The 13,746-nt window shown below is 39.9% G+C and overlaps 2 protein-coding genes across 3 annotated transcripts; both read left to right on the top strand.

Annotated features, from left to right (window-relative positions):
- The first annotated feature begins 697 nt into the window (after positions 1 to 697).
- On the top strand, positions 698 to 5,745 carry LOC132979053 (mitochondrial adenyl nucleotide antiporter SLC25A24-like). The gene is made up of 10 exons (XM_061044520.1): positions 698 to 1,105; positions 1,363 to 1,489; positions 1,598 to 1,685; positions 1,835 to 1,946; positions 3,362 to 3,520; positions 3,613 to 3,765; positions 3,887 to 3,994; positions 4,115 to 4,282; positions 4,436 to 4,586; positions 4,834 to 5,745. Exons 1-10 carry the CDS (start codon positions 926 to 928, stop codon positions 5,013 to 5,015), a joined length of 1,428 nt encoding a protein of 475 aa, XP_060900503.1. The 5' UTR covers positions 698 to 925; the 3' UTR covers positions 5,016 to 5,745.
- Positions 5,746 to 6,843: 1,098 nt separating this feature from the next.
- prkab2 (protein kinase, AMP-activated, beta 2 non-catalytic subunit) lies at positions 6,844 to 13,442 on the top strand. Of its 2 annotated transcripts, none has more exons than XM_061044517.1 (8): positions 6,844 to 6,992; positions 8,614 to 8,783; positions 8,912 to 9,069; positions 9,243 to 9,336; positions 9,795 to 9,909; positions 10,791 to 10,924; positions 11,019 to 11,087; positions 11,347 to 13,442. In XM_061044517.1, the coding sequence occupies exons 2-8, from the start codon at positions 8,625 to 8,627 to the stop codon at positions 11,422 to 11,424; spliced, it is 807 nt and encodes a 268-aa protein (XP_060900500.1). In that variant the 5' UTR covers positions 6,844 to 6,992; positions 8,614 to 8,624; the 3' UTR covers positions 11,425 to 13,442. The 2 variants fall into 2 exon arrangements, with proteins under 2 accessions (XP_060900500.1, XP_060900501.1); XM_061044518.1 differs by lacking the exon at positions 6,844 to 6,992 and adding an exon at positions 7,026 to 7,195.
- Positions 13,443 to 13,746: the final 304 nt, after the last annotated feature.

The raw sequence follows: 13,746 nt of genomic DNA, 5'->3' as shown, positions 1-13,746 counted from the left end.
TACCTAGTTTCAACTTCACCAATGTCTTTTTTTTTAGACTTGAAAGTGACCCAAAACAAGCCAGTCCTTTATAATGAAACACTTCAACATACAACATACTTTCCATATATTTGCTTTCATGTTTTAGATTGTTTATCTATGAAAAATAACCATAGCCTACACATAGGCCAATGGTGACTGATGAGCTTAAGATGTAAACTTTGATGATAGATCAAAAGTAGGTTACTTTTGGTGTTTTAATGTGTCATTGAAATAAACAGGCCCCAAAGCGAAGTTTTATAATAATAATAAAAATACATTAAAAAGATTTTTGTGACGTGAACATTTCCATTTGACCAAACGTAGCCCCATAGACTGTAGATAATAGGGGTTAGCCCCTTGACTGTAATATTTAGTCTATGGATAGCCCCCACATCTGGTGTGTGATTATACCTCCCTCCAGTGGCGACCAGCGACGCTGCGCAGCTGTTAACACTGATGTTTCCTTTCTAGATAAGGAGATTAAATGCACTGCATAATGCTACACCACGTATCACACGACACAAGGTTAAAAACAGATGAGAAAGTGACCATCTGGAACATAAAACGGATTCTGCACACGCTTAACCCATCGGGATTTTATATCACCACTTTTCTATTTTACTGTCTTCTCTGCTTAACCACAAGAAACGTCGCGTGGCGACGTAGCTCATAGCTCCGCCCCCCGGTTGTTGCTGCAGCTCGCCTGACACACCAGAGAGATAATAGCTCTGCATGGGACAGTCTGCAAAATAAAGTCACAGGAAGCATTTTATTTAATCGCGAACGCCGTGTTTCTGTTTGGATTCCATCTGGGTTTATGGATTTCAGCCAATCTGGATTATTAATCCCATCCTGACTGCAGGAGGACGACTCGCCCAGACGCCGCTTCCACATTAGCGCTACAATGTATCACACATTACGGACGTTTTTACTCTCAAACGCTCGGTGCTGGGATGCCGACAGTGAGAGGACATATCAGAACCTGTTTGATAGGCTGGATACCAATAAAGATGGAAAGGTGGACGTCGCTGAATTACGTGCGGGCCTCAAGGCGATGGGAGTATTCCGCCAGGGTGCTGCACAGGTAGAAAAAAAATACCACAGGGGCCAGGGGGTCCTCCTGTGTATAGACAAGAATTTGAAGGCGCGCCTGCTCGTTTTGCATGAAATTCCTGGGTTGTGTGCGTGTGTGTGTGTGTGTGTGTGTGTGTGTGTGCGCGCGTGTGTGCGTGTGTGTGTGCGTATGCGCGCGTGTGTGTGTGTGTGAGAGAGAGATAAAGATAAAGAGACTCACCCTGGGAAGAGGCAAATTAACCACCAGATGTTATCTCCTCTCTACAGAAAATTGTGTCATCTGGTGACCAAAACAAAGATGGGTGTCTCGACTTCAACGAGTTCTCCAAGTATCTGAAGGAGCACGAGAAGAAGCTGCGGCTCACGTTCAAGAGCCTGGACAGAAATAACGATGGTAAAGTAGACCTACTTTGCACAAGGGTACACGAGTCACAAAGGTTTACAATAACATACCCATTATTTGTACTGCAGCGTGGTTGAGTGAAGTTATTTATGTTGTCAGGGCGCATTGATGCCTCAGAGATCCAGCAGTCACTTGGAGAGTTGGGAATAGATATCAGCCGAGAGAATGCCTTGAAAATATTACATAGGTATGACCTCCATTTCTATTACCTGTAACATGTCTCTTTTTGCTTGTATATAACTCGAAGGCTTTATCTTTGTCATGGATATGTTTATTATACCTAAACACAACATAATACATTACAAATGTTAAGGGAGTTTCTGTAACTTTGCCTAGTATGGACATTGATGGAACAATGGTGGTGGACTGGAACGAGTGGAGAGAGCACTTCCTGTTTCGCTCGGCACACAACCTGGAAGATATCATACGCCACTGGAAACACACCTCGGTATGGGACACTTGCACACTCTCAAACACATCCCATAGAGAAATACCGATGAAACTGCAGTGGATTAAATCCTCTGTGTCCTCTAGTCCTCTTGTGTTGGATTTATGGATTTTCTCTGCAGTCCAGATTTTGGCAGCAGCTTTGAAAGACCGTCCAACATAATAAGGTCACATCACTACACTGTTTCCCTCAGCATGGTCTTTCACCTCGACTTAGTGCGTATAAAGATGTCACTGACGAGATATTTGCTCTATCTCAAGCTAAACAATGCTTCTATTGACTGGCAATATGTGTTAATGTGTAGAAATCGTCTCTGCACCGCACATTTATGGTGCACGGTGCAACATTTTTGAGCATTAATGTGTCATATGATCCCATGTGATGGAACTAATTGCATAAGCTGTTTCATGTCCCTGCAGAGTTGTGTTAAATTGCTGCTGCAGAATGTTTGACAAACCCTCTCTGCTTTGGGGAAAACATTGGTCATGTTTATCTGAAACCGCTAAAGCGTGCAAGACAAGAGTCGGTCAGCACAGTGATTAAGATTTCACAAGCAAAAGGATAAGGAGCTCAAATCATTGTTTGTTTTTTACAACAAACTACTCCCCTAGTTTTTACACTCATTGTGTCGTACTTTGGACAAGTTTGAACAAATACACATGTTTTTATTCATTATTTGTCCTTCAATTTCAATCAATCAATCAATTTTTATTTGTATAGCGTCAACTCATAACAAGTGTTATCTCGAGACACTTTACAAAAAGCAGGTAAAATACCTTACTCTTTGTCTGTTAACATTACAAAAGAGCAGGTAAAAAGACCTTACTCATTGTTATGTTACAAAAAGCAGGTAAAAAGACCTTACTCATTGTTATGTTACAAAAAGCAGGTAAAAAGACCTTACTCATTGCTATGCTGTGTTGTCATCCAAAACGAACATTTAGATAAAGATATTTAAAAATAAATAACTTTTTAATCTGTTTGGCTAGTACTAAAAGAACTCAGATTTTAAACTAACAATGCCACTTTAAATATAAGGACTATCCTTGTGCTCACTTCCTGGATGAAACCTTCAGTTCAAAGATTTGTAAATGTTGCGCTCCTTCACAAAGTGTACAACAGGAAATTTGGCAATATAGAAAGAAAATGTAAGCCTGTGAGATTTTTTTTTTGTCTCACTGACAACCAAACAAACGGACACTTTGTGACACGTGTCTTCCTGTGCAGACACATTCTTACAGGGAAAATATTTCTAATGTTAGACAGAACAGTATTTATTGTGGCCATAAACCGACAACCATTGAGTGTATGTGTTTATATCCTTACAAGGGCAATTATGCTGATACACATGTCTTTAGTTTGACCTGTGTCAATAAACAAAGAGATTTGAGTAAATATGTTTGTGGTATCACTAGGTGCTGGATATAGGCGACAGTCTTGCCATCCCAGATGAGTTCACAGAGGAGGAGAAGAGCTCAGGCAACTGGTGGAAGCAGCTTGTTTCAGGCGCTGTAGCGGGGGCTGTTTCTCGCACCGGTACTGCTCCACTGGACAGAATGAAAGTCTTTATGCAGGTGAAATTCTTGAAGTAAAATGGACTGATGTGTTTATCTCTAGGGGCTTGGGTTAACAAATATATCTGTGCTCCTAAATGTTTAAACTGCAGGTTCATTCTTCTAAAACCAACCGGATAAGCCTGACAGGAGGATTCAAGCAGATGATCATAGAGGGAGGTCTCACCTCTCTGTGGAGGGGAAACGGGATCAATGTTTTAAAGATCGCACCTGAGACGGCAATCAAATTCATGGCGTATGAACAAGTAAGCTCTGGAGTGCATATTTCATATGTTCGACAGTATTAATCTCAGTCTTGTAACAAAACAAATATTTGGGAATCAGATGGTTTATTTTCCAGCTATTTTCGGTGTATTTATTTTGTAGTATAAGAGGTTGTTATCTTCAGAGGGTAAGAAGATAGAGACGCACAAGCGGTTTATGGCCGGCTCACTCGCCGGAGCCACTGCACAGACGGCCATCTACCCAATGGAGGTGAGTCAACTGTTTGATCATACTGTCATTCACGGGATGCATTCAAATCAAATAAAGTCAGCAAAAGACTTCCAAATACCACACAAATCAGATTCCTTTTTCTTTTTTCACTCTTTTAAGGTATTGAAAACTAGACTGACGCTGAGGAAAACTGGCCAGTACTCAGGAATGTTTGATTGTGCCAAACAAATCCTGAAGAAGGAGGGCTTGAAGGCTTTCTATAAGGGTTACATCCCAAACTTAGTGGGCATCATTCCCTACGCTGGGATAGACCTCGCTGTCTATGAGGTACGCAGGCTTTGTGGAGTATTACGCCTCTTTGATTACATTTGACAACAGATTTCACATTAATTTAATCAGAAATGCAATTATTTCTGCTTATTAATGGACAGAAGTTTCATTTATTTCCAATCTCCTTTGGTTGTTTCTCCCATGACTCAGAGTCTGAAGAACTTCTGGTTGTCGTACCACACCACAGACTCTGCTAACCCTGGAGTTCTGGTGTTGGTGGGCTGTGGGACCATCTCTAGCACCTGTGGCCAGTTGGCCAGCTATCCGCTCGCACTTGTACGCACACGGATGCAGGCAAAAGGTAAACTAAGGCTAATATTTGACTTCAGAGATGACAAAACTTACATTATTACATAGTTCATATTTTTAAAAAAAATTCTGTAAACCATTTGAGTCCAAATAGTATCAGTATGCTGCAGGTAGGATGAGATCTCTTTCACTTTCAGTAAATATTAGTAACTGCCTGCCACCTTAAACGTAAAGTACCAGTATAATAAGAATAATAAGAATACTCACTGCCCCCCCTCCCCATCTTTTTGTCTTCACAGCATCTCTGGATGCGTCAGACCAGCCCTCCATGAGCAGTCTGATGAGGACAATCGTAGCTAAGGATGGATTTTTCGGACTCTACCGAGGCATCCTACCAAACTTCATGAAAGTAATTCCTGCTGTCAGCATTAGCTATGTGGTTTACGAGTACATGAAGACTGGCTTAGGAATCTCCAAATGAGGCTGCACGCAAAAGACAAAATAACATTCTACTGTATCCGTCAGACTTGAAAATGGCTGGAAAAAAAAACATCAAGAAAACAGATGGACATCACACATACAGAGCATGATTTCTGTTACCTGGATTTATAAGGAAAGAAAGACATTGCACTGAGGATTGTGTGTTGGAAACTTAGGCAACTTATGTTGTGAGCATGCTTTAAGTCTTAACCTATTATTACATAAAACATGAAATGTACACGCCATCCACATTTATGCTTGACACAAAGATGGCATGTACATAAAAACATACATAAAGAGTTAATATGATTGGTTGATTAATTTATCCTACTGTGATCAAACCAAATGGTAGCTAAATGGGGAATACTCTTGTGCTTTTTGTTAAAAAAAATAAATATTTTCCTAAAAGAAGATAGAGCTTCCAGTGTTTATACACAGCTCTGTTAATGTTTTGTTTTTAAGTCAGAAAGAGGAATAATGACACTATGCCACTTTAAATATGAGTCCGCATCCTTTAAAGGTATTTAACACTATTAAGTTGGAAGTACTTGTTCTAGAGTGATATCCGCTCCAGAAAAACAGTGCTCAGCTCCTAACTAAAAATACATCGCCCTGAAAAATCTATAACCTGTCAACACTGGAAACTGTATGCATGAAGACATGTATGATGTGAATTCACAAATTCCATTTTGTGTGTCATTTGATGATAACTTAAATGTGCCTTACAACCACTTCATGTGAACTCTCTGATTTCAGCAGATGTGTGTTTATATATAATATATAAATATATTGATGACAGCTACACTGTGGTAACATGTTTAAGTTAACAGGAAAAACTGGTAATTTTACTGGATTACCTGCAAGGAGTATGTTTTTGTCTTGTGTCATTTCTCATTTCAACACACATACACACACACACACACCCACACCCAAACCAAACCAGATACTGTTTCATCTTACATTTTGTGACTCGTTCTTTAACATCCGCAGGGCTGGGGAATCCTTATCTTCATTGTAAGATGACAATTGTTTGTCATCTTCGTCAAGGTTAAAATAATGTGGATTTACAGAAATTAAATCTGGTCTTGATTCAATAGTTTTTAAACTGACTATGTTTCACATGCTCTTCATTGGCAGGCTTACTGGTAAACAATGGTTCAGTGGTGTCAAGTTCAGCTCCTCAGAGTTAGGAATTATTCTGATCCAAAGACAACTGACATTTGTTAACAGCTCCACCTGGTGGTTGAGATTAAACACATGGACACAACTCAAACATGATCTATTATGTATCATTGAAGTGTAAGAAAAATACTCAAGATCTTTTTATATATATATCACTTAGAGGCACATAGAATTAATTCTAATGTCTAGGTTTACAAAATGGAAATTAGCTGGCCCTAAAAGAAGTCTGATTGAGTTTAACTGGGCAGTAGGCTAGTGGGTAGATACACAGATACTGTTGTGACAAAGCAGACAAATAAATAACCTATTGGAAGAGCTAAGACTAATAAAATCATTTTTTTAAGTGAACAAGATTGTCTCTCCGCCAGACTCAGAGGACCGCAAAATTTGTTAAGGCCTATATCGTGTTAAAACTACATGCTGGTCTAATGGTTAGCAAATTATTTTCTATTATTAAGACGTGTGTTTTAAATATAAATAAGGTGCCAGGGAGTGTATTAACAATAATAAACAGTCTAACACCTAAAACAGCTGAGCAGACAGACAAATAATTTTGGCACCAATGCAACCACATATTTATAGACCCACATGTACTTACACACTAATACACCATTGTAACTGCGTATCATTCGTAAACAAATAGTTGGTTGTGTTCTAGGTGAAGAGCCCTTAGTTAAAGTGTGCCATGAGTTTTGTCCTTCGCCCGTACCGTAGTTGGGGCACCGACCGCTGCGCTGCAGTTAGGTTTGCCTTCGCTAAAAACAAAATACATTTTAAAAACACCAGCGAGTATCGGGTAAGTCGAATTATTAACCTTTGTTAATAAATGTCTTGTATTTCCTCGAGTTGCCATTACCGACACTGCTGTATTAACAGCGTGTTAGTTGTTAGAAAGTGTTAGCTAGCAGCTAACTAGCTAACTGCGAGCAGCAGCTAAAAATATTCTTCTGCAGAAGTGACCTGAAGAGGACACAGCTGATCAACCACAGGAGATACTTGGTAACTTTGGCAAGCTATAACTTATTGCTTTTAACTACTGGCATTGTGTATACTTTATTTAGTTTGGGAAGTGAAAACTTGTTGAGTGTTAATTAGCTAGTGTGCATAACAGACGGTGTTAAGTCTGACTGGATGATTGTATTAACACGGTAAGTTTCACAACAAGCCTCCAACTCAGACTGTCTAGTCTTCACCTCAGGCTGTCTAGTCTTCACCTCAGTCTGTGTAGTCTTCAACTCAGTCTGTGTAGTCTTCAACTCAGACTGTCTAGTCTTCACCTCAGTCTGTGTAGTCTTCAACTCAGTCTGTGTAGTCTTCAACTCAGTCTGTGTAGTCTTCACCTCAGGCTGTCTAGTCTTCACCTCAGGCTGTCTAGTCTTCACCTCAGTCTGTGTAGTCTTCAACTCAGTCTGTGTAGTCTTCACCTCAGACTGTCTAGTCTTCAACTCAGTCTGTCTAGTCTTCACTTCAGGCTGTCTAGTCTTCACCTCAGTCTGTGTAGTCTTCAACTCAGTCTGTCTAGTCTTCACCTCAGGCTGTCTAGTCTTCACCTCAGTCTGTGTAGTCTTCAACTCAGTCTGTGTAGTCTTCACCTCAGACTGTCTAGTCTTCAACTCAGTCTGTCTAGTCTTCACTTCAGGCTGTCTAGTCTTCAACTCAGTCTGTCTAGTCTTCACCTCAGACTGTCTAGTCTTCAACTCAGGCTGTCTAGTCTTCACCTCAGGCTGTCTAGTCTTCACCTCAGACTGTCTAGTCTTCACCTCAGGCTGTCTAGTCTTCACCTCATGCTGTCTAGTCTTCAACTCAGGCTGTGTAGTCTTCCGACAAGCTTTTAGCTTTTCTGTGAAGCCGTTTGGTTGGGGAACAAGACCGCAACCACGATGTGTGCATCAAGGTGTCCTGAAAATGTTAACCTTAAAGCGTGTCAGGGTATTTTAAAGTTGTATCCTGTGACACTTAAATGTTTTAATTCCTGCTGTCACAGACATATAACAACATTTGCCACTACCACTGTCGTCACAAATACATTGCAAATGTTTCAAGTTGCTAACTTATTAGTGCAATTTAGACAATAGGCTATGCAGGACTTTATTTGTTAATTGAAATCAAGAAACTATTTTTGTTGCTGTGGTATTGAAGCAGGCATGAATAGCGAAGGATTTTTATTAGTCTTGTATGGGAGTTTGAAAATCTGGTAATTGACAAACCTTTATAGCAGTGGTTTTACATGCAAGGAAGCACCTTCTCAAATATTCAATCTTTACCAGGTTAAGGTAAAGATTAAGACCTAAGACTGATTCTTCCTTACTGTCTTTGTTGTGTTTTTGATGTTTGTAGGTTTGTGTGTAAAACAACAGAATTAGAGTCCTTATGTCTGTGGTTTGTGCCCCCTTATTTAATATTTTTCCCCCCTATAGCGTCATAAATTATGGGCAATACAAGCGATAGGGTGGCAGGAGATCGCCATGGAGCCAAGGCCCACCGCTCAGACAGCAGCGGCAGTCACAAAGACCTGGAGCCCAGCAGCAAGATGGTGGACAGCACAGACGACCCCAACATCTTCAACACCCATGGGCCTGAATCCAAGGTGCAGCAGGAATACAGATTATTGAACAGGATGTTGTTCATTCTGCAGAGATACCGTTCACATTTCCACTCCTTTTGTGTATATGTTTTCCCAAAATATCAGCTAATAGTTTAAATATCTGTTTTCAGGTGTTAGAAGAGAAGGGATTCACCCCTGATCTGGATAACCTAGTGAAAACTGGTCCCCAAGCTCGACCAACAGTCATCCGCTGGGCCGGAGGGGGGAAGGAGGTCTACATAGCTGGTTCCTTTAATAACTGGAGCACAAAGATACCTCTTAATAAAAGGTAACCATGTTTTTAAACATCAATCTCACTCTCACATTCTCTGTGGGTTCCCATATAAATAATCACAGGAGGTACATAATGGCTCCAACAATGTTTTCATAATGTAGTGTTTTAACTGAGAGGAAGATCAACTTTTGCTCTAATACTCTTTTTTTTTCTTCTGTCCTGTAAAGCCATAATGACTTTGTAGCGATCCTGGACCTGCTAGAAGGAGAGCACCAGTACAAGTTTTTTGTCGATGGACAGTGGGTCCACGATCCTTCAGAGGTACATCAGTCTCATTTTGTTTCATTGTCTTCTCTTGGTAGAATTAGGTCTGTTCATGAAACACTTAAACTCATCACACAGATTACATCCAGGCCTGAGACATAAGAACATCTAATGAATTAAGACTTTATTTAAAGATGTATTTTTGGGCTTTCATGCCTTAATTTGAAAGGACAGTGGATAGAGTAGGAAATCGGGGGCGAAATTGTCGGGGAATGACATGCAGGAAAGGAACTACAGGTCAGACTTGAACCTGGGCCTCCCGCTTGGAGAACTAAAGCCTCTGTACATGTTGCCCTACCTAGCTGCTAGGCCATCTTCACCCCATGAATGTACGCATTTGAAAAGGAATAATTAAGAAATTGAGAAAAACATGACACTTTCTAGATTATCTAGAAAAAAGAAGAATGTTATAAAGAATAATCATTCAGCTGTCTCGGAACATTTGTCCTCTGCAGCCAGTTGTTACCAGCCAGCTCGGCACCATCAACAACCTGATCCAGGTGAAAAAGTCCGACTTTGAGGTGTTTGACGCGCTGCACGTTGACTCTCTGGAGTGCTCGGACACATCAGGTCAGCCTTTGTGCTTCAACTTTCTTTTACACATTTTTCCTCATTTAGCCAATCAAACAAATGGGTAACAAGAATAGCAATTTTCTCAAGACCAGAATCTGATACAGTTTATTTGGATAGTGTGAACTTATATGAATTAAAGATAGAGTCAGTAGCTTTTTCCTAATAAATAAAATCTAGACTAATACAAAAGTAATGCCGCTCAATTATCAGTTATGGGCCTCCATGCATGTGTGGTGGTGACTGTGTCCACTTTTGATTTTGATGTTATGTTTTGGTTGACCCAAGGCGTTTCTGGGAAGGGAGTTGGTGTATTGCTCTCAGCCAACGTGCTCAGGTGAGTTTAGGAGTGGATCCAGTTCAGTAATTGGATGTGATTCAAACCACCGAATCTGACGGACGTGGATGTAAATGCATAGAAGAGAAAATGTAGACATGCCGAGCACATAAAGCTCGTTCCAAAACAAGGGTGAACCTTGCGTTGGCTTTCCCCTGCAGAGTTGGTCTGCTTTCTTTTGGACAGGCGGTTGCCAAACACCGGTGATTAGCTTGTGCTAGCATGCGCTATCTTACGGTGTAGGTACAATAAGTAAACATACACACTACTACCTGCAGGGAGTGTGAACTTCTGAGGGCGATGAGCTCAGGAGGAGGGGTCCAGTTTGATTGTTGTGTTTACAAGATGCAAAAAATGATGCTACTGACTCTACCTATAAATGTGAATAGTTTGTGGGCAAAAATGTGAGAGCTCTTTGTGTATTCTTGTGTGTGCTTAACAACTTAAGTTACAGATTGACCATCTTAATAGTAAACATTGGAAAATTAAATCAAGTCGTGCAGCCATGTTTGTAGTTTATTTGTGACTGTTTGTTTGTTTGCAGATCTGTCCAGCTCCCCTCCAGGTCCATACGGACAGGAGCAGTATGTCTTCAGACCTGAGGAGCATTTCAAAGCCCCTCCTATTCTCCCCCCTCACCTCCTTCAAGTTATTCTCAACAAGGACACCAATATATCGGTCAGCATCTCCATCCTGATTTGAACTATTCTATTGTTGTTATTTACCTTTGTCTTGCTGGTTTGTTACTGTTCTTTTTGTTTTCTCCTGGCAGTGTGACCCCGCCCTGCTGCCTGAACCAAACCACGTCATGTTAAACCATCTTTACGCTCTCTCGATAAAGGTAAGTTCACTGAAGTAAGCTGACAATTTCTCCCAATTCTTCCTAACAACACAAACATCTATATTCTTTTATATAATTTATTTTCTCAACATGAATCCATAGCCTATACGTTTACCCATTTTTTTTTTTTTTACAATTTAAAATAAAATGCCCGTACTTCATGCTGTGTGCATTAGTTGGTGGTTTTAAAAAAGGAAAACATCTCTGTGGTTTTGTATCCCACTTGGATCTCCTGTGTGTTGTGCTCTTTTCTGTGTAGGATGGAGTGATGGTGCTGAGTGCCACTCACAGGTACAAAAAGAAATACGTCACCTCTCTGCTTTACAAGCCGATATAAACCTCACCTTCCCCACTGCTTTCAGAGAGTTTGTTTCATCACATTTAGCTAGATCTTGCACTGAAACAAGTTTACAGGCGGAGCTGAAAGCCAGCGGCTGAGATTCTGCTTTTGTTTTTTTTAAAAAGGTTTTCACTTCGGTCTACATAGGGCTCTGAACAAAAGTAATAAAGTGTGTGAGTGTGTTTAGGGTGTCACAGACAGTTGAGATCCACATTTTGGCTTTTACAGACACTGACTAAGAGGCTGACTGAAACACTGTGTATTTGCTGCACCTTGTGAACATTTGCATGTCTGCGTGTTAAACATTTGATCCGCGGTGGATTTTTTAAAATTTTTTTCTTCTAAAGTGAGGGCTTTCTGCGTGTAATTGATGTGTATCAACAGTTTTTTTGTTTCATCATATCCTCTGAAAGAATTCACTGGAGAGCATCTATAGCCGGTTAGCATGCAGGATAACAGATGGATTATTTAGCTTAAAGCCACATCAGTATATATTAACAGAGTTGCAGACTGGGTGTATGAGTGCTTGAGTATGAAGTGCAATAACCTTTAGAGGTTTCCAGTACCCTTTTTCATTTCCAGTGGCAACTCTGAAACCTAGACATGAGTATCACTCGATATTAAGTTCATCTCTCACACCAGTGCAGATTAAAAAAAAGTTATGACAAATTTTTGTCAGCTGTAAACATTGTAAAATGAAGAGGTTTAATGATTACTATGTTTCTTGTACTACCCAGCTCTGTGCATCAAAATATATTTATCCTAAAAACAAGCTAGGCACCTCAACAACTCATTGAGCTAACATTAGCAGCCTCTCCTGAGGTCCTGTGTCTGCCTGTCCCGACAAACACTTTTTATTTTTTTTTACATGAAACACTGACAAACCATGTTTTGTCAGCATTATCATATTACATGGTATTATATAGAATGTCTAACAATTCAGCCTCATTCAATGGAATCTACAACATGGATGTAACCATATTGGAGATGTCAGTTTTGTGACAGTAATGGTCACAATAGATGGAGTATGTATCTTGTTTAAACATCACTTATTTCTGCTGTTGCCTTTTATTTTTACGTGTTTTTGCGAACACTTTACCATCCTGTGAGCAGGAGTGTGGATATAAGCTTTGATCTATGCAGCAGACAGCTCTTGTACTTGTTGCTTCTCTTGACTCTAAAACACAGTTTGTGCTTTTTATTTATTTAAATTTTAACTGTTTGAGTTTTGCAGTGCTTTGTATAAGATGTGTATCTGTCTATCAAATAGTAATGTACTGTAGGTTTCTGTTACATGGATAGTCCACTCCACAGTGTGATCTTGCTGCTTTGCATGTGTCAAATGTCTGCAACATGTGACGATATATGACACATTTACTGAGTGTGGAACACTTTCAGTAAAAAATCAGCTGCACATAATGTGTTCTGTAACCAGAGGCACATTGTCAGATGAGTTTTAAGGGCTTTGAAAATAGATAGTTGCCAAGAATTTGAGTGTTCAGTTTGCTCACATGTCTGTTACTTATAGCATAATTAATGTGTATTTAAAGGTACAGTGGCTTTAAAGGTTGTGCTGTTTAAATGTCTGCACTTATGGTACAGTATAAACTATGGAAGCCCAGAGAGACTATTGTTTCAATTATTTTTTTTAAGCTTATAAGTGAGAGATAAGGGCAATAAAAAATATGAATCCAAGCGAGGGTTTTCTCCGCTTCCATATACACACACCATATTCTTCAGAATTGTTAATGGGCTTTCATTAGGAGTATTATTGCTGAGAAGCTCTGAAAGTATTTTGTGAATGTCCAGCCTTACCATTTATTTGTCCAGTTTCCAATATTTACAGACAAAAAAATTAGAGTTTGGACAAACGTTGTGGATGCCAGGCGGTGTTTTTAGGCTTCAACCAAAACTTGAATTTTCATGAATGTTTCAAAAATGCTTCGCTGAACCAGTGATGTGATTTACTGTAAGAGGTTTTACTTGTTTGCAAATAAAGAGAGAGTTTGGTGGTCCCCCTTCGTGTCGTGTTTTTTTTTCCTCTGCAACCTTCCAGATATTTTTACTTTCCCATTTACTTAAATTTCAGATTAAAGTTCACAAATTATTTTCCTTTTCAACAAGTTGAAATAGGTCTCAGGACAAACGAACACCAAGCTGAGGGAGTGTCACCCACTTGGGGGAGGGGTTACTGCCCTTTGTGATGTCATGAAGGGAAAATCTCTAAACGGCCTGTTTGAGGACACATTTTCTGAAAAGTGGAGCAGCCAAATAATAATGACTTGGAGGTTTGTAGACAGGCTAGGGACACCTATTAGT

Source organism: Labrus mixtus, chromosome 8 (assembly GCF_963584025.1).
Source record: "Labrus mixtus chromosome 8, fLabMix1.1, whole genome shotgun sequence".
In the NCBI taxonomy this organism is placed as follows: domain Eukaryota; kingdom Metazoa; phylum Chordata; class Actinopteri; order Labriformes; family Labridae; genus Labrus; species Labrus mixtus.
Note: the sequence above shows the minus strand (reverse complement) of the source record. Positions and strands in the feature narration are given on the sequence as shown.

Coding starts and splice junctions, on each gene's coding strand:
- LOC132979053 (XM_061044520.1), top strand. CDS start 926: ATGTATCACACATTACGGACGTTTTTACTCTCAAACGCTCGGTGCTGG. Junction 1,686..1,834: donor GCCTTGAAAATATTACATAG/GTATGACCTCCA, acceptor AACTTTGCCTAG/TATGGACATTGATGGAACAA. Junction 3,995..4,114: donor CGGCCATCTACCCAATGGAG/GTGAGTCAACTG, acceptor CACTCTTTTAAG/GTATTGAAAACTAGACTGAC.
- prkab2 (XM_061044517.1), top strand. CDS start 8,625: ATGGGCAATACAAGCGATAGGGTGGCAGGAGATCGCCATGGAGCCAAG. Junction 9,337..9,794: donor GGGTCCACGATCCTTCAGAG/GTACATCAGTCT, acceptor TGTCCTCTGCAG/CCAGTTGTTACCAGCCAGCT. Junction 9,910..10,790: donor GGAGTGCTCGGACACATCAG/GTCAGCCTTTGT, acceptor GTTTGTTTGCAG/ATCTGTCCAGCTCCCCTCCA.